The sequence below is a fragment of the Saccopteryx bilineata genome, chromosome 2, assembly GCF_036850765.1.
Source record: "Saccopteryx bilineata isolate mSacBil1 chromosome 2, mSacBil1_pri_phased_curated, whole genome shotgun sequence".
Classification (NCBI taxonomy): domain Eukaryota; kingdom Metazoa; phylum Chordata; class Mammalia; order Chiroptera; family Emballonuridae; genus Saccopteryx; species Saccopteryx bilineata.
The window spans coordinates 262,686,912-262,713,420 of NC_089491.1; the positions used below are offsets into that span (position 1 = coordinate 262,686,912).

At 52.1% G+C, this 26,509-nt stretch overlaps 1 protein-coding gene across 4 annotated transcripts; it reads left to right on the top strand.

Moving 5' to 3' along the window:
- Nucleotides 1–143: 143 nt before the first annotated feature.
- MVK (mevalonate kinase) lies at nt 144–21,210 on the top strand. 4 transcript variants are annotated; one of them, XM_066260370.1, is made up of 11 exons: nt 144–226; nt 1,059–1,150; nt 2,014–2,161; nt 4,824–4,968; nt 7,305–7,460; nt 10,952–11,055; nt 11,613–11,658; nt 16,468–16,558; nt 16,945–17,064; nt 20,058–20,286; nt 20,405–21,210. In XM_066260370.1, exons 2-11 carry the CDS (start codon nt 1,073–1,075, stop codon nt 20,581–20,583), a joined length of 1,296 nt encoding a protein of 431 aa, XP_066116467.1. In that variant the 5' UTR covers nt 144–226; nt 1,059–1,072; the 3' UTR covers nt 20,584–21,210. The 4 variants fall into 4 exon arrangements, with proteins under 4 accessions (XP_066116467.1, XP_066116468.1, XP_066116469.1 ...); XM_066260371.1 differs by having other exon boundaries at nt 20,133–20,286; XM_066260372.1 differs by lacking the exon at nt 7,305–7,460.
- Nucleotides 21,211–26,509: the final 5,299 nt, after the last annotated feature.

Sequence of the window (26,509 nt, forward strand, 5' to 3'; positions counted from 1 at the left end):
CTATGTTCCATTGGTCCGTAGAGCTCGGCCCAGGGCGGGACACTCCCAGGCATACATTTTCCATTGGTTCACGGAAGGAGGTGGGCGGGGAAACCCGTGACGACTTGATTGGCAGCACCCATTGGCCAATGTTCGCACGCTCTGATTGGGTGTAGAGGCTTGTTCGCTGTGGGGGATGGAGTCCTGGTGCTGCTTGGACGTGGGAGCTGAGTGGCGGCGGCGGCAGGTGAGGAGCATGGGTTGTGGGGCCGGGATCCTCGAGGTCCTAGCCGAGACACAGGACCACCCTGTGCCGGGCTCCCGACTTCTCTGGCTGTTTCACCAACTCTGAGAATCCGTCCTGAGGGGCCAGAACCTCGAATTTGACAGACGTGATTTTGAGCTTCGGATAATAAGCAATAGGTTTCCCCGTTCTGAGCCGTGGTTTCCCCTGCTAAGGAGTTCCGGTAGTACTTAGCTCATAGTGCGGCCAGGTCTTACTATACTGAGGTAATTAAAGCACGTAACACCTTAAGTGGAGGGTAATTTCGCATTATTTATTAAAATCTAAAATACTCTCGCCCGTAGACCCAGCAAGTTACTTTCTAGGACTCTGCTGTCCTCACTTCATTGTACAAATAGAGGCGTAATTGGAGACAAGCTAAATGTCCTGGAAAGAGTTCTTTCTGGTCTATGATTTCACTTAAATCTCTGCCGTTACTAGTAGTAATGATAAAACCTGGAACCCAGAACGGAGCCAGTCAGTAAGCTATCAGTAATCGAGTGATTACGAGCTGCCAGACACTGCTCAAGTGTTTCTTTTGCAGTAGTTTAACTTCCCCGAACCTGTTGAAGTAAGTACAACTGTCCGTGTAACGTGAGGAAACAGAGGTTCAAAGCCATTTAAGTGAGTTAGCTAGGATGACAACCCTGGGATTTGAACCCAGGTCTTTCTGGTGTGTCTAGTTAATTGTAGCACTGAAGCTGCCTTTAAAAAAAAATAATGATGAGATTGTTACTAGCTATATTAAAGGATTTCTAGGACCTGGGACCATCCATCCTCTGGCTTTCCCTTTCAGGATTCCCAGGAGCCATGTTGTCTGATGTCCTGCTGGTTTCTGCACCAGGGAAAGTCATTCTGCATGGCGAGCACGCCGTGGTCCATGGCAAGGTAAAAGGCCCCCAGAGCCTCCAAGAAGGACTGGGCAGCACTTCTGCCTGACAGTCTTAAAAGGAGCTACAGGGAAGCCTTGGGGCATAGACTGATAGTAGATCAGAGAGGAGGTCAGTTTCTCCCCGGCCAGGCAAGGAAAAGGCAGGTCTTGTACCCACTGAAGGGCTCCTCTGGCCCCCTCAGTGAGATTGCAGAGGGAAGAGACGTATACAGCCCTGCGTGTGGAATCAGATCCCTTAGGCAGTGAGGTGCGGTGGAGAAGAAAAGAGGTTTGAGGGTTGAATTCTGGGATACTTTACCATGTAGAAGTCAGGAAGATGGGTAAGATCCAGCAAAGGAGCCTGAAACATGCATTGTCTCATTTAATTCTTACCACCGCCCTTTGAGGTTGAACTTTTATTATCCTATTTTACTGATGTGGAAGCAGAGGCTCAGGAGAGGATTGGTAACTTGACCAATTCCATGTTCCTCGGTAGAGCTGGGAGTGAACTGTCTGAACCCAAAGCTCATGCTTTTTCCACGCCTCCTCTTTGTCATTCTTTATTCTTATCTTTGAAAACATGGTGATTATAGGGAAGCCATCCCTCGGTGTTGCGAAGGTCTGAAGTTTTGTATGGGGAAGGCAAATATGAGTAGATATTAACTCCTAACTGATTGGTAGTGGTTGTACCCAGGCTTAGTGGGAGAGTGTGCCACGGTTGATGAGCGGTGTCTGCCTAGGGTCTGAGTGAAGGTGGCCTATGTACTGGTATTTGTTCTTTCTTCTTAGGTCGTTGACATTGTCTGCTTTTCCCTAAGATGTGAGCCATGCTTGTTGCCACCCACCCTCAGGCTAATTGCTTTTGCCCTCTGCTCTATAGGTAGCACTGGCAGTAGCTTTGAACTTGAGAACATTTCTCCAGCTTCAACCCCACAGCAGTGGGAAAGTGAGCCTCAATTTACCAAACATTGGCATCAAGAGGGCCTGGGATGTGGCCAGGCTTCAGCTGCTGGACATGAGCTTTCTGGGTAAGTGTGGGGAAGAGGAACCAGTGTGGGTTGAGCCTGGGCCCTGAAGGGCGGGGCAAAGATGAGGCTGGTATAGAGCAGAGGAATGACACAGATTAAGCATCAGTATGTATGTAAATGCATGGAAAAAGGCTGACAAGGGCGATTAGTGACCTCTGGGAAGGGTGCGAAGGTCCAGGAGCGAACAAATGTTTTAATGTTATTTTAACAAAGAGAATGTATTGGCGTTTTATATGATTAAAAATCACAATAAAGTAACATGCTTATCATTGGAAAGTAAGAGTTGCTACTAGAACATTGCCAGTGAAGAAAAATTCCGGTATTATCACCATTCCTAATGATAACTGTTAAGTATTTTGGTGTTAATCCCTCTGGATTATATTTTTTAATAGATTGATTGAGAGAGGGAGATATCTTGTTTTTTTAACTAAAATCGATTAGGCCTTATAAACTCCTCAGAAACGTAAGGTCTTTTTTCTTCAGTATATCAGGGCTGTCTTCCAGTAAATAGAAGTCTCCATGCCAGTTTTTGATGTCTGTGTGACTGTCATGTCCACTGATTTGCAGGCCAGGTGTTTTCACCTGGAGCATGTGTTCTGTTCCCAATTTGCTGTCTCCTCTCTGGACTACGAATGCCTCGCTGTTTGGAACAGTGTTTCTCAGCCAGAGTGGAACAAATGAGAATCCTCCCAGGGTTTCTCCCACACTGTTTCTGTCCCCCATGAGAATCAGTCCACAGCAGGCCACTCAGCCACTCTCAAATACGTACTGTGGGGTGACAGAGTAACAGCTGAAAACCCCCATTTTGGAGCAATTGTTGTCACTATTGTCAACCTCAGTCCTGCCTTGAACTCCCCTGGGGAGGTTTTCTGTTGTTGTTTGTAATGCCAATGGATTCTTGGCCCTGCCCATTTCTATTGAGAATTAGTAGTGGAAGGTACTGGTGGGAGGGGACCAGCCATGTGCATTTTGAAGGGGGTTTTGCGGAGTGATCTCAGAGACACCTGAGCCACTGCTTTGGAGAGCATTTGAGGTCTTACTCCCCAGCACATGTCATCAGTTTGGCTCAAATAAACCTTATAATAGTTCTCAAAAAAAAATAGCCACTGCTTTGGAGTGTGCCTCAGAAACCAGCCATCATCTGCAACCTAAATCCTGAATTTTGCTTTTCACAGTGCACAGGGCTGCCCAGCCAGGCTGGAAATGTTCCCATTTAGAACTGGCTGCTGCTTCTATGTCAGTAGCACAAATAGAAGCAGCAACCAGGGGTGATGGGACAAGTCTCAGCCCACTCTGACTCCCGGCATGAGCCTGGGCAGGCCACCTAACACTGAGCAGAGTTCGGTCACCTGGGAGCGTTGCTGTGAGGATCCAGCAGGGTCAGAGCTGGGCCCTGGGCTGTGACTACATACCTGAGGGCTTGTCCGTTGTTGTCCAAAGAGGCAAAGGGAGTCTGAGCCCTTTGGACACTTAATATTTTCTATTCAGTTACAGGGATCTGCCCCTTTTTTTCTCTTTCAGTGTTCTTTGGTTCCCTCCCAATAGTAATAAACAATGAGTATTTGTGGGCCTTTATGTGTATCAGGTAGGGACATGTATGCTGACAGTCTTAGAATTCCAGCCTTCCCTGGAAGTAGGCAGTGTTATTTGCCCCCATTTTATGGATGAGAACATTGAGGCTCTGGCCAAGTGGCTCAGGTCACACAGCTTGTCTGTGATATGGAAAGGATTCAGACCCAGGTCTTCCTAAAATCCCAAGCCCGGGTTCTTAACGAACCATCCCATCTCCCTTCCAGAGCTCTGAAATGTCGGGATCTCAGCAACACTGTCATTGGCTTGGCTGCCTTTCATGTGTCATTAATTCAGTCAATGCCTGGCACTTAATTATAGGCCCCACCCTGAGGTTTCTTAACACAGGCACACCCCGCTCAATTTCATGTCCCTTTAGAATTTGACTCAGGGCTGGGAGTGACTTGGAAAGGGAAGCTCGTCAGACTCGCTCTGCCCCTCAGCCTCCCAGAGCGAAGTGCTCCAGCCTCTCACAGGCACTGGGAGGAAGCTGCCACCTGGCCTCTCCCTCTTGCCCGAGTGCATCTCCATGGTTCACGTTCACTGGTCTTACTGAGTGCCATTCTTGCTAATTATGTTTTGGAAGAGGGAAATATTTGGAGAATAATGTAATAGTGCCTTTTGGTACTGATTTTGTACAGATAGAGATCAGACTCAGGCCTCTGAGTGATTGAGCTATCATTCACTTTTCGTGTGTATGTGAGTTTTAATATTACTCTTAATTAGGCACTTGCTATGTGCCAGAAGCTATTAGGGACTTTAGGTACCTGATTTTACTCTATTCCATGACAGTCTTATGAGGAGGTACTCTTGTTATCCCTGTTTACCAAGGAGGGAAACAGGTTCAGAGATGTTAAGTCACATGCTCAAGGCCAGAAAGGCAGGCAGCATCACAGTCAGGACCCAAAGCCAAGTCTACCGGCATCCAAAGCCTGCAGTCCACTAACAGACTGAGCTGTGCTGCTCGGGTCATGAATCCAGGTCCACCCAGGTACCAACTGCCATGACTGCGTAGTTCTTCGTGTCCTGTTGTCTATGAAAGCATCCAAGGCTCTCTCACCCATCTGGGTGTACTTGTTTGCTTGTGTGACAGAGCAAGGTGACCCCACATCTCCCATACTGGAGAAACTGGAGAAGCTGAAGGAGGTGGCAGACTTCCCTGAGGACTGCACCGACCACGAACGTCTGGCCGTGCTGGCCTTCCTTTACCTGTACCTGTGCATCTGCCGGAAGCAGAGGTGTGTGCGCGGCCTGGGGAAGGAGTCCCAGCTCAGTATCCCCTGGATAGTGGGGGACGGTTTCTAGTTTTGGCTGCTGGAGAATGCACGTGCTCCATTCCAGGTTTCTAATAACAGCAGCCGTCACTGCCCCACCATCTAGGCACTGTGTGAGCCTCTTTAGATACACCCTGCTTTTAGTATTCACAACCACCCTGCGAGAAAGGCACTGTGCTCGTTTTGTGCAGGGAGAAACTGAGACTCAGAGAGATAAGGTCACTTATCTCAAGGCCACGCAGCTAGTTTGGAAGTGGAGAGGTGGAGCTAACTCAGTTCACTTTCATCCTGACATTCCTAACCCCAGTGGCCTCCTCTGCCCTCCTTGACTCAGTAGAGCCCAAGCCAGAGTCCATCCTTGGATCTACTGTGTGCCATCTGCCACGCCGTGTCCGTAGAGGCACCCTGTTCCACAGCCTGCCGGCTCTAGGGAAATGCCGTGATTAGCACAGTGAAGCCTGTACCACTTTGCCCCTTATGATAGCGTCAGTCCTTAAGGAAGCCAGCTGCTAGAGGGTGACAGTCTTGTTGAGGTGGTGTGACATGGTGTTACAGAGCATGGCCTGAGAGTCAGGCTGCGTTGGTTCACCCGCAGCACGGCCATTTAGTGAGTGGCTTGCTTAGGTTCTTACCTGTCCTGAGCCTTAGTTTTTTCATCTATAGAATGGGGTAGTAATAGTACCTACGTTGTAGGGTTCTTGTGAGGTTAAATTAGTTCATTTATCTGTAGGGCTTGACATAGAGCATGGCATGTTGTTTGGGAAATGTTAGCCATTATATTCAATACAATAATGATAATTATTATTTTCCTCAGAAAACTGTTGGAGGATTAGAAATATGCAGTTGAGGCCCTGGCCGGTTGGCTCAGTGGTAGAGCGTCGGCCTGGCGTGCAGAAGTCCTGGGTTCGATTCCCGGCCAGGGCACACAGGAGAAGCGCCCATCTGCTTCTCCACCCCTCCCCCTCTCCTTCCTCTCTGTCTCTCTCTTCCCCTCCCGCAGCCGAGGCTCCATTGGAGCAAAGATGGCCCCGGGTGCTGGGGATGGCTCCTTGGCCTCTGCCCCAGGCACTAGAGTGGCTCTGGTTGCAACAGAGCAACGCCCCGGAGGGGCAGAGCATCACCCCCTGGTGGGCAGAGCGTCACCCCCTGGTGGGCGTGCCAGGTGGATCCCGGTCGGGCGCATGCGGGAATCTGTCTGATTGTCTCTCCCCGTTTCCAGCTTCAGAAAAATACAAAAAATAATAATAATAATAAAATTAAAAAAAAAAAAAAAAAGAAATATGCAGTTGACCCTTGAACAACTTAGGTTTGAACTATGCAGGTCCACCTATTTGTGTGTACTTACATGTGAATTTGTTTTCAGTAAATATGTATATGGTCGGCCCTCAGGTTTCACATCTGCGGGTGTGGAGGATTGACTTAATTTTTATGCAGATTTTCAACGGTACAGGTGTCAGTGCCCTAACCCTCTGAGGGTCAGCTGTAGACAAATGGGCCTAGCATGGTATCTGGTACACAGTGAGTAGTCCAGAACCCAGAGGGAGAGCCCTTCACTCGTGCAGCAGACAGAAGTTAAGCAGCACTGGTGCCAGGCACCATGCTGGGGACGCATTTACAAATGTCTCAACGCTTGCTGTCCAAAGCCAAGCCAGGATCTTCAGCTTGAAGGGGGTATGTCCCCTTCTGCAGGGGGCGGGCATATTTCAGCATCTTCTGATCTGGGTGGGGTGGCCACGTGTAGTTATTTTATATTTGAAAAATAGGAAAAGAGTTTAATGGAAATTATAGAACGTGAAGTTTGGCGCTTCTCACTTGGGGGAATACACTTAGGAAGCAGTGACTCTGAACTTGCCAGTGATCCAAAGCCCACCTGTTGCCCACACTGGGCAGTGCCATCTGGTGGAAGAGGCTTGCTGTGGACACACAGTACACAGCAGTGAAGAAAGATTATGTGCTGGGGGGGGGTGTCTTTGGGGTGGGGACAGCAAGGAATGACCTCAGGGTGTCCAGGGGAAGCTTCCCAATGGGAATAACACCTGAGAACGGTCTTGCGGCATGGGTAGGAATTTCCCTGGGGGAGAAGGAGATGCAGAGCTCCCCTGGGCAGGGGACAGCCTATGCTACAAGAAGGGCCATGAAAGAGCCTTGCTTGTGTGGGGAACAGGAGGGAGTTAGAGGATGGGTGGTGGTTCATGGGGCACTTCTAGGAAGAGCTCTGGTTGGACACCATGGCGGTTTAAATGAAGCTGGTACCCGCCCTTCAGGAGAGTCACGCTCTGCGCCCTGTGTGTGTGTTTCAGGGCCCTGCCCAGCCTGGACATCGTGGTGTGGTCAGAGCTGCCCCCCGGGGCTGGCTTGGGCTCCAGTGCTGCCTACTCCGTGTGTCTGGCCGCCGCCCTCCTGACTTTGTGCGAGGAGATCCCAAACCCGCTGAAGGATGGGGAGGCCAGCAGCAGGTATCTGTGGCCTTCGCCACACTCGTTGTCCTTCCTGTGAGCCATGACCTGGGCACGGGTTCTTTTACCACGAGCTCACCTGTGAGGTGAGAGGTGTCACGGGCCATTTTACAGGAGAAGCTGAGGGACAGAGAGGCTGGCCCAGGCCACACGGCCCGTGACAGCAGAGAGGGGTTTGAGTCCAGAGCCTGAGCTCTCCACCCCTGCACTACACCACATTCGTTCCCCAAACCCGCCCCTTCACCCCAACTCACCTCTTTTGGGTTCGAGTGCCCAGAAAGAACTTGAGCTCAGATGTAGAGGGTGATGGGTTAGATGAGGCGTTGGGCCACCTCTGCCGCTGCCTCATGCGGGACCTCGGCCAGGCAGCTGCACCCCTGACTCCTCAGCGTCCTCCTCTGGAAACGGTAGTACTGACGCTGAGGCAGGCACAGCCAGGTCGCATCTGATGGTTATGGGAAAAGTACAGTGTACCAAGAAATAGGCACAGGAGGCCTGTATGTCAGATTAGGGCACCCCTATCCTGCAGGCCCTCGATCTTGTCTTCGCAGAGGGAGCGTCATTGCTGTCATGTGAGTCAGCCTTGTTGGGGCAGGGCTGCTGGCAGGCATCTCTGTGGCTTGGGGAACACGCCCTGAGGAACCACCTCTGCGCAAAGGTGACGCACTTTCCCCTGGGCCTCACCCCGGGAGTCGTGGATGAGACGCCAGAAGCCAGCTTGGCAGCTTCTTGTCGAGGCTTGTCCCGGGAAAAGCGGGATTCAAGGGAGCTCTCGCACTGGAGGGCCTTTGGTCCCAGCCATGTGGAGCGCAGCTGTGCTGCAGCAGGTGGCCTGCTGGCCTCGCTGTGTCTCTGGGCAGCCAGCAGAAACAGCTGCTCAGGCGGTGCTGGCCGCCAGGATGGACACAGCTGTGCCAGACTGAGCCCAAGGGCGCTTTGGTCCTCGTGGCCCAAGTGGATCTGGGCGCTGCCGATGTCATATCTCTGTCAGCATTTCCCAGAGTCGCCCTGAGAGGTTCCCGGGTGTGGAGATGGGATGGAGGGGTTGGGGAGCAGTGGCTGTTTGTCAGGGGAAGAATCCAGCAGGTAATGAGATCCTGTACCTGTGAGTAACAGGAAGTGCTTTTTAGGAATTTCAGTCAGGTTTGCCTGCCAGCTGGCTGTGTGGCCTTAGGCAACCCCTTTTCATCTCTGGGGCTCTGTTTCCTTATCTGAAAATGCAGGGCTGCCCCCTATGATCCCTTGGGGGACCTTCCAGCCTTGACATTTGGTAATCCTGTGCTAAAATGGTGACTCAGGACAGAGGCTTCCAGACAGCTACTCATTACTGTGTGCTGATCGCTGATTATAACCCAGATCAATGAATGCCTGGTTGCCCTGGGTCCCCTGAATAGACACCTGCCCACAGGGCAGCAGACTGGAGGGCACAGGGTGACGTGTGTCAGGTGTCCGTGTAGGAATCGGGAGGCTTTCTCAGCTGCTTCCTTCCAGCCCGTTCTCCACCTCCCTAAAGACCCAGTCACTCCATCTCAGAGCCTCGGGGGAGAGCCACCCCAACCCCACCACACACCCACATTTCCAAATGAGAAGGCTTGGGAATCGGCCCCCTGATGACAGAGCTGTGTGCCAAGTGGGAGGAAGACGGGCATTGCTGAGAGGCCTGGGCTGCGGGTTCGGTCCAGCTGCCGTTCCTGCTTCCGCTCGCTCACAGTTTGGTCCTGACAAGAGCTAGTTCTTGCACAGTTCCGGGCACTGCACCAGCTACACAGCCTCGAGCTGGGATGCTGTCCCCCACATCTTCCCTCACTGGCCCCCCTCGGCCCTCCCTCCCTTTCAGAATGGGGTTCCCTCCAGCCTCCACGCACTTCCTGGGTTGTAGTTAAATAGATTGCTGACTGACATCCACTGTCTCCGTTAGACTCCAGGCTCCGAGCAGGCGGGGGCCCTGTCTGCTTCGCTCTCTCTTCTGAGCCTCATCCTGGGCACGCGTAGCTGCTCGCTATTGAATGAAGGAGTGAGCACGGCTCACCAGCACCAAAGCTCAGTGGTTAAGAGCTCAGGATCCAGTCGGGAGACGTGGGTTCAATTGCAGCAGTGAGTAGCACTGTGATCTCGGGGATGCCACTGTACCCATCTGAGCCTCAGTTTCCTCTTCTAGAAGAAAGGGGATAGTAGTGGTTCCTTCCCTATAGGGTCACTGTGGGGCTTACAGAGCATGGCCCATTAGAGAAAGCACAGTGCTCTGAGTTTAGAGTGAATCCAGGAGTTGTGATCCCAGGGGGCCTTTTTTATTTGAGCCCGTGCTGTCTCCTGGGCCTTTTGCAAAGCACTTGCACGTTCTTTCCATCTCACAATATCTTCTGTGAGGTAGACACCATTAGAGGAAGCACAGGGGTGCCCAGTGGGTTGGCCACAGGATGAGGTTCGGACCAGGCCCCCTGCCGACTCCATGGCCCTGCCACTCAGCCCTGCACTCTTTTTTTTTTTTTAATTTTTAATTTTTATTTATTTATTCATTTTTAGAGAGGAGAAAGAGAGAGGGAGAGAGAGAAACAGAGAAAGAGAAGGGGGGAGGAGCTGGAAGCATCAACTCCCATATGTGCCTTGACTAGGCAAGCCCAGGGTTTCGAACCGGCGATCTCAGCATTTCCAGGTTGACGCTTTATCCACTGCGCCGCCACAGATCAGGCCAGCCCTGCACTCTTGGAGGTCGCCAAACCACCATTGGCTTCTGTGTCGCAGGGAAGGGGATTAATAGAAAGACACAGGCTGAGAGAAGAGGGTGGGAGAATGGGGCTGATCATTTGTCCCTATTGGGTTCTTATGTGTTTGGGGTCTTTTCACTGAACGTGTCAGTGAGCTCACACCTTCCAAAGCAGGCAGTGTATCTGCACGCCTGGGGGAGAGCCAGAGGTGGCTGGGGCAAACCTGGCTTGCCAGCAGCATCTAGAATTTGAATTTGTAACAGTTGTCCTTTTGGCCTTTAGACAGGGCTTTGGGAAACAGTCATCCCTCTGCTTGCTCTTCTCTAAGGCATTGGTTCAGGAGTGGGTGCTTTTGTAAGGGTCTCATAGAGCTGCCCCTGCTGCTTGTGGACACCTTGCCGGCCGCTCTGGCCAGCATTCAGTACACTTGCAGCCAGCTTTGAGGAGAGCAGAGTTACCGTTCTACAGATGAGGGGCGAGGTTCAGAGAGGTTAGGTAATGAGCCCAGCGTCACTCAGCTAGTAGGAGGCAAAGTAGGACTGTGTGAACCCAAAGCTGGGGCTCTCTCCACTGGGCCAGGCAGGAGGGTTTAAGAGGGAAGGGAAGGTACGACACGTGCTTTAGCTGGAGAGGTTCCGAGTGGTTGGTCTCTCAGTTCAAGACCCCAAGCCCCTTTGCTGTTTGGTCTCTACCAAGCCCAGCCTGTGGCCCCTGACTCTGCTGCCCGTAGGAACCCCTGGCCTGCATCACCACTGTGGTGAAGATGAAATTCTGTGTCTTCCTCAGGTGGAGAGCGGAGGATTTGGAATTAATTAACAAGTGGGCCTTCCAGGGGGAGAAGGTGATTCACGGGAACCCCTCCGGAGTGGACAACGCTGTCAGCACCTGGGGTAGGCTGCCTCGGGCTTGTCTTCTTTATTTTTATCCTTCTTAAGATTTCTTTTGACAATTGTAGATGCCCAGGGTCTGTTGGTTTGGGATGAATAGAATCAGTGGATTCTGAGAAAAAGAGCATTTTCCTAATTTAAAGGGAATGGGAGAAATCTCAGCCTCACACCTCCTGAATGCAGGTCTCTGGGGGCTGGGGCCTGGGAAGTTGCAGTCCAATGAAGTCCCCAGAGGTGTCTGAAGTTAGAGCTACAGAACCATTGCTGTGGAATTTGCAGACCACATCTGGCGAGCCCCACCTTCACACCTTGTGGCTGTTGCAGTGGAGCTGGGCAGCCCGGAGGGAAGGGAGTGACCCTGGAGCCCAAGGCCTGGCAGGAGCTGCCTGGCTGAGCACAGTACACCTTCATGCCCTCCTGAGCTTTTGCAGCTGAAGCTGAGGCGATAGTTGTGGTATTTAGACTGTTCCCTGGATGGGGCAAAACGCAAACTACCCCAGAATCTAACGTCTCCTGAGAGGCAAAGATCCACTTTCCTGACCCACTGGTTTTTTCTTTAGGAGGAGCGCTCCGATACCAACAAGGAAAGATTTCATCCTTGAAGAGGTAATTCTGGGGTGGAGCAACACCTTCCGGCAGGGCACATCTGTTTCTTTGTTTTGTAACACGTGAGGCAGGTGTCCCTGGGCTTTCCCCTCCCCCACGTGGCCTGTGCAGCCCATCACCATGAGAAAGCCCTGCTCTTTGCCTCTCCATGTCAGCTCTTAAATTGCCCAGAGATTAAAGGGGAAGTCATGCATGGCCGCGCTGTTCACCTTCCCCAACGTGGCTGCTCATTTAGTTATTCATTCACTCAGCAAACAAGAATTGATATCGTCTGTGTTCCCAATGACACTGCACTGGGGACAGGGGATATAAAGATGAATCTTGGACACAGTTTTGGGCGGGTGGGGACAGACACACACACAAAGGCCTCCACAAGAAACTGAGGGTTGCCCTGAGGAAGGCGAGCAAGGTAGAGCCAGGGCGGGAGCAAGAAGGGAGGGAGCTCAGGAGCGGCTCAGGTCAGAGGTGATGTTTGGCAACTTGCAGCCTGTTTTATATGCTTCTTTCTACCCTCCCTCTGGAGTAACTGGAATTACAAACATTTGTATTCAACTTCAACGTCCCCTGTTCTGTTTGCTCTCAGTTGGAATGTCAGATGCAGGGCACGCAGTGTGGGGCAAGCAGGAGCACGTGCTCCCTGGCTGCTGCCGAGCCCTCAATCAAGTCGGGGGGTGGTGTTTGTCCCAGGGCACTGTGATGCCTCTGTGGCCTTTTCCTGGTTGTGAGGGTCCCAGGTCTGTCTTCTTTGTGGATGGGCAGCAGGTCCTGGACTCTTGACCTCTCCAGCTAGTCCACTCCATTAGTGGTTCAGTGACCTGGGGTGATGTGGGGTGGCTCTCCTGCACCTCTGGGGACTTCCTGTCCCTGCCGCCTTGGCTTCTGAGAGCCAAGTCTTCCTTTCCAAGGCTCTTCATCAGAGTTTCTTTTTTTATTTTCTTTTTTTACAGGGACAGAGAGAGTCAGAGAAAGGGATAGATAGGGACAGACAGACAGGAACGGAGAGAGATGAGAAGCATCAATCATCAGTTTTTTGTTACAATACCTTAGTTGTTCATTGATTGCTTTCTCATATGTGCCTTGACCGCAGGCCTTCAGCAGACCGAGTAACCCCTTGCTCGAGCCAGCAACCTTGGGTCCAAGCTGGTGAGCTTTTTACTCAAGCCAGATGAGCCCGCGCTCAAGCTGGCGACCGTGGGGTCTCGAACCTGGGTCCTTCCATATCCCAGTCCAACGATCTGTCCACTGCGCCACCGCCTGGTCAGGCTCATCAAGGTTTCTTAACCTCACGCTATTGACATCATGGGCCGCGTAATTCTCTAGAGCGGGGCCGTCCTGTGCAGTGTGGGTTGTTCAGCAGCGTCCCTGGTCTCTACCCTCTAGATGCCAGTAGCACCTCCCACATCTCCCAGTGGCGACAACCAAAAATATTTCCTGACATTGCCACATGGACCCTAGAGGGCAAAATCCCCTTGGGTGACTATATCTGCTCTACACAGAACACGAGGCAGAGCCATTTAATACTATGGAACAGCTTCCTCTGGCTGCTTGTGGCATCCTGGCAGTGGGGCCTCAGGGCCCAGGTGGGGGCTGGCTCTGCCAGGTACATTGAATTTGTGTGGTGTGTATGCCGTGAGAGCCCGAGAGAGCGGAGGATTCTGAGCTGTCCGGGCCTGGGCCCACCCTCAGGGCTCACAGTCTATCGGAGGAGGCAATCAGGACTGTATTTAGAACGGAGGCAGCCAAAGCATTCTCGGTCTGCTGTGGATGACATCAAGGAGTGTCATAGGTCAAGCTACAGATTTGGGGCTCCTTCACAGAGGTGTTTGCCGTTGGAAATGGTGTTCTTTATCAGTCGCAGGGAAGGCATTCCAAAGGACTGACGCATAGGAGCTTGTGGCTTGGTAGGGATTGATGGGATTGAAATGGAAGGCGGCCACGACGTCCCTGTGTCTTGTCTCTGTCCCTCCAAGGAAAAAAGACAATCTTCATTAAGCCCAGTACGAAGACCAGAGTCCAGATATCCTCTGTCACGGTTCAGTCTAATTTGCCCCGGTCCTCATCTGCCCAGCATAGTCTTTTCAGTTGTGCCCGGGCTGGTTCAAACAAGGGAAGAATAGAGAGAGCTCCTTTGTTAGGCTTGTGTTGTATTATCTTGGGATAGCCATGTCCTTAAACTAACCAATCAGCTTTTTAATCTTTTATGGGCTTCTTATGGTTCCTCCCTATAACCAATCTGATCCTTTTCCCAGGCTTGACTGACAGGCCTTGATGGCCGCCATCTTGGCTTCTATTGCACGTGCCCCCTGCCCGCCGCCATAGTTTGGGTGTGTACCAGTTGTACTCCAGAGAGATTGAAAAGCTGGTCCTTCCTCCTTGGGGCAGGGGGGTAATTTCCTAATGAAGCAAGCAGGCTTTCTAATGTCTGATTCCCTTTGCTTCCTTCCCTTATTAATATCTAGCTGCCTACGCTGACAGAGGTAGTGGCCTTTCATTCACACAGTGCCTCCTGAGATCACTAACCTAGGCCCCATTAAGACGGAGCCTGTGCACGTGTGCACTCTATTGGAGGGAGTCAAGAAATGAGGGATGGAGTGTTTCCATGGCAGAAATGAGGGAGAGGTCCCGAGGCATGCTCAGGGGCCAGCTGGTGATAGTGTGATGGACAGAGGCTCTGGGGTCCATGGGCCTGGGTTCGATGCCAGCTCTGCCACTTGGTAGGCAGGTGCCCTTAGATGAGTCATATCTTCCTCTTATTAATGCAGTGGATCCTGAGCGTGAAATCAGAAACAGTCTCTATAAAGTTCTTAGCTCTTTGCTGACCAAATTTATTCACTCATTTTATCAATTATTAAGCAACTACTATGTGCTGGGGCCTCAGCAGGGAACAAAAGGTCCTGCTTTCACAGAACTCACATTTTTGTGGGATGAGACAACCAACAAAACAAATTGCTCTTTAAGAGCATGCCAGGCAGTCCTAGGTGCTTTTAGGAAACTTTAAGCAGGACAAGGGACTCAAGGTGATGAAAGAGGGAGCTAGTTGGATGGGTTCATCAGTGGAGGTTTCTGATGACATGTCATCTAAGCAAATACCTGAATGAAATATAAGGGTGAGTCATGCAGTTTTTGAGGATGGAGCGGGAGTGGGGGCTGGCAGAGGAAAAGCAAGTGCAAAGGCCCTGAGGCAGGAGTGTGCCTGGTGTGTTGAGCAGCAGCCAGGAGACCAGGTTGGCTGAGTGGAGTTAGCAGCCAGGGAGGGCAGAGACATGACGAGATGAGATGAGGCTGGGGAGGTAGCCAGGCCAAGTGCACATAGGCACTTACAAGGCATAGCCCCAGTGGTGGACACAGGATTTCATAGGAGCCCTGAGTTTTGTGGGGCCAGCAGGAGACTTGTTTGTAGAAGACTTATCTAAAAAACATGAAGAGGCAGTACCCAAACTCCTCCTGCCCAATGGATAGGAACACAGAGCATACCACCTTCACTGCTGGCTGCAGGGCGCTGTGGTGAGCAGATGGCAGATTCTCTGAGAGGCAGAGAAGCCAGACCAAATTAATCCCGCAATGGCTTACAGAGGAGCCCTTTTGCCCCAAACCATGCATGGTGCTTCTCTGTAAAAAAAAAAAAAAAGAGAAGGCATTGTTTGCAAAGTGGATCAAGATGCAGCCTCCTAGAACACTGCCCTTTTGAGGAACAGCTAGTCTTTAAAGGGAAAAGAAAAGCCAAATAGAATGTTCATCTTTTGTAAAGTTAAAAAAAATAAAAGCCGGCCTCCAAGGCTGAGAATCGATATTAATTTCATGGGCTTATGGGCGGTGAGATCAAGCAGGTTCCTGGCCGCCTTTTCCAGCCCTATTGGATTTTATAATCTTGAGCTATGAAAAGAAAAGCAAATAAAGGTATCAAGGGGTCTGCTCATCTCCAGCTGTCTTGGGCTAGAGCTCATCCGCTCATCCAAATTCTCCACCCTCTGTCCCCGGCCAGCAGTGCTATGCAAGGCTGATTGGGATAACAAGAAATGGGGGCTTGAGTCCCCAAAGACAGCTAAGCACAAGGACAATTAGGATTGTGGCTTTAAGAAGGATTATAAATCTCAGAGGGCAGGTGAGGGTCATGCTAGAAAGCCAGTTTACTGGGGCCTCCCTGACCCTCTGTTTTCTTACCCGGGACAGCCAGGTGGGGGCGACTGACTCCCTCTTAACACACCTGGTTTCAGAGCAGGGCAAGGAGGGCTCAGCATGCTGGGAACAGGGACTCTCTCATACTTCTGTGTTGGCTGAACCAGCCAGCTGGGCATCTTCCCCACCCCTGTACACCCAGTCTGCAGTCCATCCTAGGACCTGTTGCCTTTTCCTTCTAAGTCTCCAGCACCCTTCATTTCAGCTCCCTAGAGTGGCTCACATGACCGAATATTGGCCCCTTGTACTCTTCACTATAGGGACTTTGAACTCTGGCTCCATGAATGTGCCATGCTCTGCCACCTCCAGGCTGGGTTAGGGCCTCACATGTGCCCATCACAGTCGAATGAATGAATGAATGAATGAATGAATGAATGAATGAATGAGTGGGTGATGAACCACGGGAAGTGTCCATCTGTCCAGGGGCTGAAGCAAGATGCAGCTGTGGTTAGTTGCAGGCACACTGGACTGGGTGTCAAGAGCCTGTGCTCCCCTAACTCATTTCCAGCCTGCTGTTGATGTCCCTTCTCTGGGCCTCTGCGGCCTGTGAATGGGAAGGGGAGTGGAGTCCAGGATTGCCCCAGCCCTGACCGAGCTCCGTCCTGCTCACTCTGGACCCTCTTTACCCTGCAGGCCACCAGCTCTAAAGATCTTGCTGATCAACACCAAGGTTCCTCGCAGCACCAAGGCTCTTGTGCTCAACGTCAGGAACAGACTGCTCAAGGTGCTTCTTGTCCCAGCCCTGATGGGTGTCTAGCAGGATCACAACAGTCACATTTATGTGGTGGAGCTCTCCCTCTGCCTCATGGGTTAATGGGGGTGAGGGGTGGGGACTTGGGAAGGCAGTTTTGGCAAAAAAGGAGGTGTTGTCTGTTCACACTCCAGATGGGAGTTGGGACAGGGATCGTCCGTCATGCTGGCTTTGCAGCGAGAATCCCCTGCTTATATTGGACGTCTGGGCAAGGCAGGGACCGGGCTGGAAGAAGAGGTGGTTTCCACAGAGGGTGGGCATAAGCAGTGGGCACACCTTCCTCTACCCCATTGCTGGACCAGTTGTCCAGTGCCTGCCTACCCCTAGTTCTCACAGTCCCTTGCTTCCTTTCCCCCTAGTTCCCAAAGATCGTGGCCCCCCTCCTGACCTCCATAAATGCCATTTCCCTGGAGTGTGAACGAGTGCTGGAAGAGATGGCGACAGCAGTCCCAGCCCCAGAGCACTACCTCGCGCTGGAAGTAAGAACCCGTCTGCGGGATCCGGGGTCACTCACCCACACCACTGCAGTGGAGCCCCCCAATCTGCCTGTGCTCAGAATCCCTGGGGGCCAGGCTTGGGCCCAGGGTCCTGTGTATGCACACACATGAGCAAGCATGCCTTATCTTTCAACCTCTTTCTAGGTGGCTGCAATAATTAAGGGAAAATACACAGAAAACGCTAAGGGCAGTGCCTGGTATGGACTAAATGCAATGGACCAGGTTTACATAAGGAGCACGGGGATATTTCTGATAGTCTTCCATGGGTGCAGGAAAGATTTCCTACTTGGCTGCCTCTTTCCTACTATTAATTATTTTTTTTCTTTTTTTTAAAAAAAAATTTATTGATTTTAGAAAGACAGAGTGAGGAAGGGAAAGAATGAGAGAGCATTTATTTATTGTTCCACTTAGTTATGCATTCACTGGTCGCTTCCTGTATGCGCCCTGACCGGGGATCGAACCTGCAACCTTGGTGTTTCGAGACAACACTCTAATGGACTGAGCTAACCAGCCAGGGCTCTGCTATTTTTGTTAACTGTGTTTGCTTATTCAGTAACTATTTATCACCTGCATGCTTTGGCTTGGACAGAGCCTTATATTGTTCTTTTGTCATCATCACCCCAGCCCAGCACCCTTTACATAATTCTAGTGCAGAGGTTGAGACCTCATGCTTTGGTTTTAATCAGGCTCAGGTCTGAATCCCGGCCTCACCCCCTGGAGTGTCTTAAGAATGCAGTGAAGTTTCTTGGGTGATGCACAAGGACAATGCCTGATGAGCCACCAGCTCAGTAAGCCAGAGGGCCCGAGCTCATCCTCAGACTTGGCCCATCTGGCTTGGTGGATGTGGGCTGGCATTAAGCCATCTGGCTTCCTGTGAAGAATCACAGGATCAGGCAGCCTCAGCTGACAGGGCTGAACAGCGGCAGTCAGCTAGAGGTGCAGAGGGGCCTCCCGTGGTGTCCATTTCTCCACAGTCCTCACCACTCCCTAAGTGTGCCCACACCACTACAGTCTACCTGGTGCCTCCTTGTCCTACTATAAGCATTTGAACCTGCAGCCCCTGTAACGAATGGAAGCTGTAAGTCATTTCACAAATGAGTTCTCATTTGGTCCCTATAACAACCTACCTGTGAAGTAGGTCTATTGTCCCTGTTTTACAAGTATAAAAATTGAGGCCTGAAGGGAGCAACTTTCTCCCAAGATTTTCCAACTAGGCAGTGGCTGAGCCAGGGGTCAAACTGACTTATTTATTTCTTTCGTCAACAACTCTTTAATGAGCGTCTGCCAGGCGCAAGACTCCACCTAATTATTTGCTTTTGCCTTCCTTCCCCCAGCCTTCGCTTGGCTGGCTCTCAATTCCTTTCACGTAGAAAGGAGGGAACACAGTCCTCCTGAGTAGGAAATTAATAATGATAGAGTACTGCCTAAAATACACCCCGTTGAGCCCCTGGAGAATGCCCCCAGAACAGCACGTTGATTATACATTGTGTATATTTCTGGCTGTGGCAGCCGCTGAAATGTGTAGCTCGGCTCCCGGACAGCTTTGCGCTCAAACCAGCGAGCTGTTCTCCTATGTCACAACCTGTCATCCAGTCCTTGACAGATTTTGGATCAGAATGTGACAGGTGTCTGGAACCTGCCTCAGCAACATGACACCTGGTGCTCAGGCGCAGAGAGAGGCCCCCAGAAGTTTTCCCTCACATCCAGCCCCCGGGCCGGGAAAGGAAGCCGGGGCTGCCACAGGCCCTCATGCCTGTCTGCTCCTTTGTCAAAAGTGCTGGGGCACCAGAGGTGGGAGGTGAGTGGTGGGCTGCGGGCTGCGTGGGAAGTGCTGGCCTCACCCTGCCAGACAGCCCTGGGCCGGAGAACCAGGCGGGTCTCCACAGACTCCCGGCGATTGGCAGTCTTCACATTGGCACTCCTAGTCCCCTGGAACGCCAGGGCACTTTCCTAGGCAGAGTAGACACGAGCTTCGTGTCAGGCAGACCTGGCTTCTGCTGCCAGCTCAGTGAGCTTAGGCAAATTACTTTCCTCTCTGAGCCTCAGTTTGCCCCTTTGTAAAATGGGGGTGATGGTACTGTAACCATAAAAGTACGAAGGGCTGCAGATGTTTGCTGAGCACACCCCTTGTGCCAGGTGTTGTACAGATGGCTCACCTCTTTTCATTCCCCCGGCAGTGGGGGCAGATCCTCTTCCCCTCCTGTTTTAGAAGGCAGCCTGAGGCTCAGAGTGGAAGACCTCACCCAAGGACACCCCCATCATGAAGTGGCAGGGCTGGTACTTGTGTGTTTGTCAAACCCTCGTGGAGTAAATGGGAGGTAAATAGGGGATGCCTGGGTAGTGGGAGCTATCAGTCTAGTTATTTCCTCATCCTGCCTCATCTGGTCATCAGAAGAGAAGGAATTTTGTTATACATAATCAAGGAAAGCTGAACTCTCTCACCTCCCTTGTGTATGACCTTGCTAGAACTGCAAACCAGGTTTTATTCTGAATATCGGTACCTGAGGCATCTTTAGGATGGTGTATTGCTTGAGACTTCTATAAATGATAGAAATCCATCTCGTCTGGGCTTTAGCAGAAGAGGAATTTATTGGCTTATAATAGAATGCCAGAGGGAGCAACTTCAGGCATAGCTGGATCCAGAGGCCAAAACAACCTGGTCTGATACCTGTCTTCCATGTAATCTCTGACCATTTGCAGGGTAGGTAACTCTGGTAGCCTACCGCTGAAGTCGACCAGTTGTAGCAGTTCCAGTGGAAGGAGGCAGAGAAAACCTTGGGAGAGGCCTGATTGGCCCATATGCCCAACCCTGACCAGTTACCATGGCCAGAGGCATCTGTGCCAGGCTTGGGACATGTGCTCACTACCAGCTCTATCCCAGATCCTTGGGGAGTCTTACAGGGAGGAGAGGCTCTCTCATTAGCAGAGAGGGACTGTGTGCTGGGTAGTCAAAGTCATTTGCTGTCCCAAACCAGTGTTACAGACGGCACGGGCACAAGAGCCCGGCTTCTGGCAGGCCAAATGGGAACAGACTGAGTCTTCTCCTCCAGGAGCTCATCGATATGAACCAGCACCATCTGAATGCCCTTGGTGTGGGCCACACCTCACTGGACCAGCTCTGCCAGGTGACCATGGCCCATGGGCTGCACAGCAAACTCACTGGCGCTGGTGGCGGTGGCTGTGGCATCACACTCCTCAGGCCAGGTACCAGGGGGGCGGGCAGGGTTGCCAGCCTGGGCTTATACAAAGGTTCTGTCTGGGTCTTTCCCTGGGGAGGAGGCAGATGGTTGTCAGAGGTGACCTGCTGTTTCCCTCTCCCCAGACCTGACGGGGCCAGAGGTGGAGGCCGTGAAGCAGGCGCTGACCGGCTGTGGGTTTGACTGCTGGGAAACCAGCATCGGTGCCCCTGGTGTCTCTGTCCACACGGCCGCTTCCCTAGATGCCCCCGTTTGGCAAGCTCTGGATGGCCTCTGTGCCGGCCAGTGGGCGTCCAGCTCCTGACACTGACAAGAGAGGCCCAGCGCCCTGTGACTGTGGGCCTCTGCAGTGCTGCTGCTGGGACCTGGAACCTGCAGCGGGCTGGGCTGCCCAGAAGACGTGGTCTGCATTCTGTGGTCTCTGGAGCCGGCTGTGCAGTGGGCTGTGCATGGTCCTCTGAGACTGCAGACCTGAGACGTGAGGTGCTCTTTCTCTGCCTCCTCGAGGCTCCCCCAGACCCGCCTCCTTCACTTCAGACTCCCTGGCTGACCTGGCAGAATGCTCACTTGCAGGGGTCTGGTTCGTGGAGCAGCGTGCCTCTCCCTCCTCCACATCTGCACCTCCACCGGTCCCTCGGTGCCAGGCCCCAGCCAGCCCCAGGAAGCCTTCCCTGACCCCAGCAGGGCCACCTTTGTCCCTCCTCCCTGCTTTCACACCTCCCGTCTTTCTAAACCTTCAGCACTGTGTGGCCTGCCCTTCTTTCCAGCTCCCTGTGGGCTCCCCGTCAGGAGGATCTGGGTGGTGGTCTTTGCCTTCTGTTCTGTGGCCCAAAGGTTGACCAAAGGCAGGACCAATGTGCAGTTTCTTTTGGTCTATACCAGGGGTTTTGTAGAAAAATGGCAAAAGGAGAATAAAAAAATCTTGAGTCAATGTGCTTCACTGTGTGTCCAGGAGAAAGGATAAGGGTCTGGTGTCTCCAGCCCACCCGCACACCTGCCTCCTCTGTCCCTGTCCCTTCTCATGGGAGCTCTGCAGGAGTTAAAGGAAGGTGGGCTCGGGGTCACTTGGTAGGGTGTCTTGGGGATGGGATGGGATTTTCTCAGTCCTGGCCGGACCTGGGTGGGTGCCAGGACACGAGGCTCTCCGTCTGCCAGCACAGCGCCAGGCTCTTTTCCAAGAAGGGGAAGTTTAAGCTTTTTAGCTCCTTCCTAGAATCATAAGCACTCATCAGTTTATAGACCTTTGTAAGCATTGAAGCAAAAACCTGCTGTGGGTCCTGGAATATTCCTTCCTTTCTGAAATTGACTGGGTGGGGAAAGCACTCAAGTGCTTATAGCCCAGTGCCTGGCACCTACCTGGCCAGATTTGAACTTTATATTACCATCAAGGCTCTTCCCGAAGTGCCAGAGTCTATCAAAGCCCCATGTAGCTAGCACACTGCCAACAGAAGCTTCAGGCGTCCCAGACCTGAGAGCTGGCTTTATGGAGGGAAGGTGGGGGCTAGGTAGGGCAGGGGTTTCAGGATGTGGTTAAAATGGCTCGGTGAGCTTCTGCCCTTGGCCTCTAGGGGGCAGCTCGTGCTTTTCACAGAGGGTGAGTGGGAGTTGGCCTGAAGAGCAGAACCTGAGCCTCCCTCCCCCCAGCCCCCATGCCAGGCCTGTCTGGGCTCTGCCAGGAATATAGGGGTGACAGGAAGGACGCCTGCCCCAGCTGAACTCGTACAAATGGCCCCAGCATCACTGATGGGGAGTTCCCTGCCCCCACTCTTTAAAACAATACATAAAACAGTGTTAATGCTGAGCACTTCCCTTGTGCTAGGCACTGTTCTGAGCATGGTGCATACATCATCTCTTTTAACCTACCCCACACTTGGATTGTAATTGCTAGTCTCGGCCCCATTTTACAGATCAGGAAACTGAAGCTCAGGTTGAGTAATTCATTCAAGGCTACATGCTAATCAGCATCAGAGGCAGGATTCCAACCCAGACACTGACTCCAGCACCTGCCCTCAGCCCCCTACGTGCCTGGACGCAGATTTGCTGCCATTCTTGCTGCTTTCCACACTCGGACTAGTCTCTGATACCCTTGGTTACAGCGGGTCATGGGCCTGGGTGTTTTTTGGAAGTTGCCCACATCGTATGAATGAGGAGCCAGGGCTGACAGGTGTTTTCTTGGGGATGATGGGAGTTGACAGTGTTTCCAGCCTAAACAGGATGGGCCTGGGATCCTCCCTGGGGCTCCCACAGGCGGCCATGGCAGGTATAGAGTCCAAGGGAGGGGGTGTTGTAAGGCTTGGGCCTCCAGAATCTGTCTGCTCACCAAGACCCTCCCTCTTTCTGACTCCCTAGGGACTGGGTATCACTCCATGCCTTTGCCAGCACAGCCTCTCACCCTACCCAGTGCCACCAGCCACCATATGGGCCACCTGTCCTTGATAGTACATTTGCAGACGATTTGCATTTGTAGCATCACGCCTGCTTGTTGCCTGCTTTGGGGTTCTTACTCCTAGCGACACGGCAGAACCACCCATGATGCCTGGCCCCACTCCCAGATATTCCGTTTTTAGTGGTCTCAGCAGTGGACCGCTGGCAGCCTGTTTGGTTTGGCTCCCGGGTGATTCTGATGTGCAGCCAGGGCTGAGGACACTGAGATAGGCGACCCCTAAGGTCATTTCTGCGTGTCGTTACGGTTCTAGAGAGCTCGCCTTGGCCTGGGCTCCCATTTAGCTCTGCCACCCACTAGCCACATGACCTTGGACAAGCCAGGCCACCTCTGGAGGCTGCAGTCTCCACATCTAGAAGATGGAAACAGGAGTAGGAGTAGTACCCACCCAGCTCAGAGAGGCTTCATGAAGATTGAGTGAGAAAATGCACGCGAAGCCCTTGGCACAGTGCCTGGCACGGAATAAGTACTCAGTAGACGCTCGTTTTTATAACTGCTCTGTGCTGAAAAATGGAATGTTTCTGAGAGCCCAGAAATTTCAGGATGGTACACAGACCTGGTTACAAGTGCCCAGCCCAGTTTGTCCAAACTACCCAGGTTGAGATGCCTAGGGTCGCTATTTGAGAAACACAGCTAATGCTGACTGGCATTCCCACTGCTTCCTCTCGGAAGAGGTGGCCATGTAGCTCCGGTGCCCTCTTTGCCAGTTGGAGGACGGCAATCCCTCAAGTCAGCACTTGGAGCTGCTCCCGGCGCCTGCCGCGGGAGGGTGGACTTCACACCCACCCTCCCAGCCTGAAGCTCACGGGAAATTTCCCTGGTCTAGCGGAGATCTCCGTCAGGAGACAGGCAGCAAATACTGATTCACGCCAGAGTAACCAACCTTCTTTCTGTTGGTGCTGACTTTTTGTCCTCGAGAACCTCTCCCGTGGACCGCCGGCAGCCTCTTCAGTTTAGGCACTGGCCGCTGGTCGGCAGGCATGGCCAAGACCCAGCCCTTCCAGGCTGCCGGCTCATTTAGGACCAATTCCTTGGCTGTCTCTTAGCACCTTCTGTGTGCCTGGTCCATTGTCTCAGATAAGGAAACTGAGGCCCAAGAGGTTAAGCAACATGCCTGTTCTATGTTTGTTTGTTTGTTTTTTTAATAAATAAATTTTTATTTTAATGGGGTGACATCAATAAATCAGGGTACATATATTCAAAGAAAACATTTCCAGGTTATCTTGTCATTTAGTTCTGTTGCATACCCATCACCCAAAGAGAGATCGTCCTCCGTCACCCTCTACCCAGTTTTCTTTGTACCCCTCCCCCTTCCCCTCCCCCTCTCTCTCCTTCCCTCCCCCCACCCCCCGTAACCACCACACTCCTGTCCATGTCTCTTAGTCTCACTTTTATGTCCCACCAATGTATGGAATCCTGCAGTTCTTGTTTTTTTCTGATTCACTTATTTCACTCCGCATGTTATCAAGAATCCACCATTCTGCTGTAAGTGATCCGATGTCATCATTTCTTCTAGCTGAATAGTATACCATGGTGTATATGTGCCCCATCTTCTTTATCCAGTCCTGTTCTATGTTTTCATGTATAATGCTCAGGCCATCGTCACATTTCCCCTCAATTGTCTCCTGCCCCCTCTGTCCTCATCGCTGCCCATACCTTGGATCCCTGTGGCCCTGCCGATGCCACAAATGGGCTACTTGATTGAACTGCCGAAGATCACAGCTGCCCAGGCCATCGTCTCCCCACTTCAGAGAAAAAAGCTGGGCGCCAGGCTAAACAAGCACCACACCCCAAGTCTTCTCAAAACTGAAACGGACAAGGGCAGTAGCCTCCAAAGTCAACCAGACGGATGTTTCTGTGGCTTCTGCACATGCTGACTGTGTGGCCTGGAGCAGGGAATTCCCTCTGGGCAGTTTCCTCACATGTAAAATGCCAGGCAGGGTGCTAAACATCTCAGACATTGTCACACTTAATTCCCATAATGACTCTAGTGTAGGTAGGACGGAACCACAGTCCCTTATCTGAAACTCTGGGGTCCAGCTGGGATTTGGAATTCAGAAGTCTGCAGTTTTAGGGATAGACACCCTGTGGTCCATCCCTCCTGGCACCTGGGGCAGCACCACCCCAGATCTGCAGTGAAAGGTATGAAGAGTAAAGATTATGCATAATGTGTCAGCCTGTGTTGTGTTTACTGCCAAATGCATTTGATGCCAAGCTTCTGGGTTGCAGAGTGCCTTGGATCACAGGCCTGAGTGATTCTCTCATTTTGCAGAGAAGCAGACAGATGCTGCTCAGAGAAGTTCAGTGATCCGTCCAAGGCCACAGAGCTAAGGGGGTAAAGCCTAGACTTGAACCCCAGCCATTAGGCTGGAGATGACCTCCCATGCTGCAGGGGCTGACCAGGGCATGTCCTTGTCCACTAGGGTGGGAAGTCTCTGCACTGGCCACTTGGGGCTGGATGCTACCCTACATGGTGCAGGCTACAGGCAAGGGGCACGGCCCCACTTATATTGGCTCAAACTGATAAGTCAAATCAGAATCATCCATTTCTATTTTTTTTTCCAACCATAAAACTTGTAATGTGATTGTCCACGCCTCCAGCTCCTGGACCTCCTTGGGGATCAGTTTCTTTCTGAAAAAGGACAGGAATGGGTGGGCCCAGCCCGAAGGGGAGAGAGGGGGCCTCCTTCTCCTCCTGAGCCTCCCCCTACTCCAAGCAGCCAGAAGTGATTGTGAGGCCCTAATGCATCAATTTTTACCATATTCGTGAGCTAACGGAGGGGCAGCCACACAAATGTGTGCGCGCGCACACACGCACACACACACACAGGAGAAGAGACAGAATCGGGCCTCTTTCACAGGCTGCTCTGCCAACCCCCTCTCCCCCTCGCTCTGAAGATTAGCTGGGTCTCTTCTCACACAGTGTTTAAATCTGATAAGGAAAACATCCATTTCCAGGCATTTGCATAATGTACTGGCTGAGGCCAAGGTACCCCCCTGAGTGCTGGCAGGCACAGAGGCTTTGCTGGGATGCACTTGGCCTCCTGGGGCCTCCCGGGTGTCCTCCCAGCCCAGAGAGGGCTGCTATCCTCCCCACGATTGCCCGATTGCCAAGGGCCGCAGGCAAAACCTGGCCCCTCAGCTCACGGTCACTATTCATTCAGCAAATATGAAATGTGCAACGACTGCAAAGCAGGAACTAGGCTGGGCCCTGGGGAAGTGAGGTGACTGGTAGGGCTGCTCTTACCCTTGTGGCTCACCAGCCTGTGCTCTGTATGTTTCCACACCTCTTGTCTCCACCCCTACCCACAGCAAGCCCGTGAGGATAGTGTGGTTAGCCCCACTTGACAGGTGAGGACACTAAAGCCCAAAGGGTAGTCCCTGCTCCAACCACAAAATCAGCAGGTACAGAAGCTAGACCCGGAGGTGGGTCTCTGAACTCCAAGGACAGTGCTGCTCCTGTGGCACCCCAGCTGTGTAAAGAAAGCCAAAAGGCAGCTTACTGTGTGACCTCAGGCCCTCTCTGGGCCTTGGTTTTTTCATCCATAGAAATCATGTTGCCCATTCACTGTTCCAGAAGCTTTACCCTTGTGCCCTTATTTCATCTTCCCAGTGATCACTATCTTGTGGGTTTTGGGGTCTGAGCTGAGATTGGAACCCAGCTGAGATCTGACCCCAAAGCCTGGGCTCCCTCCCCTCTCCTTAGCAAGCAAGGCTGGGCTTTGCTGACGCATCCACCCAGCCCAGGAGGGAGAATATAGGGCAGGACTTGGGGTCACAAGGCTGA

Excerpts from the sequence above, each read along its gene's own strand:
- MVK (XM_066260370.1), top strand. The coding sequence starts at position 1,073 with ATGTTGTCTGATGTCCTGCTGGTTTCTGCACCAGGGAAAGTCATTCTG. Across the intron at positions 2,162-4,823 it reads GCTGGACATGAGCTTTCTGG|AGCAAGGTGACCCCACATCT; the intron begins GTAAGTGTGGGG and ends CTTGTGTGACAG. Across the intron at positions 17,065-20,057 it reads AGCACTACCTCGCGCTGGAA|TGTTACAGACGGCACGGGCA; the intron begins GTAAGAACCCGT and ends GTCCCAAACCAG.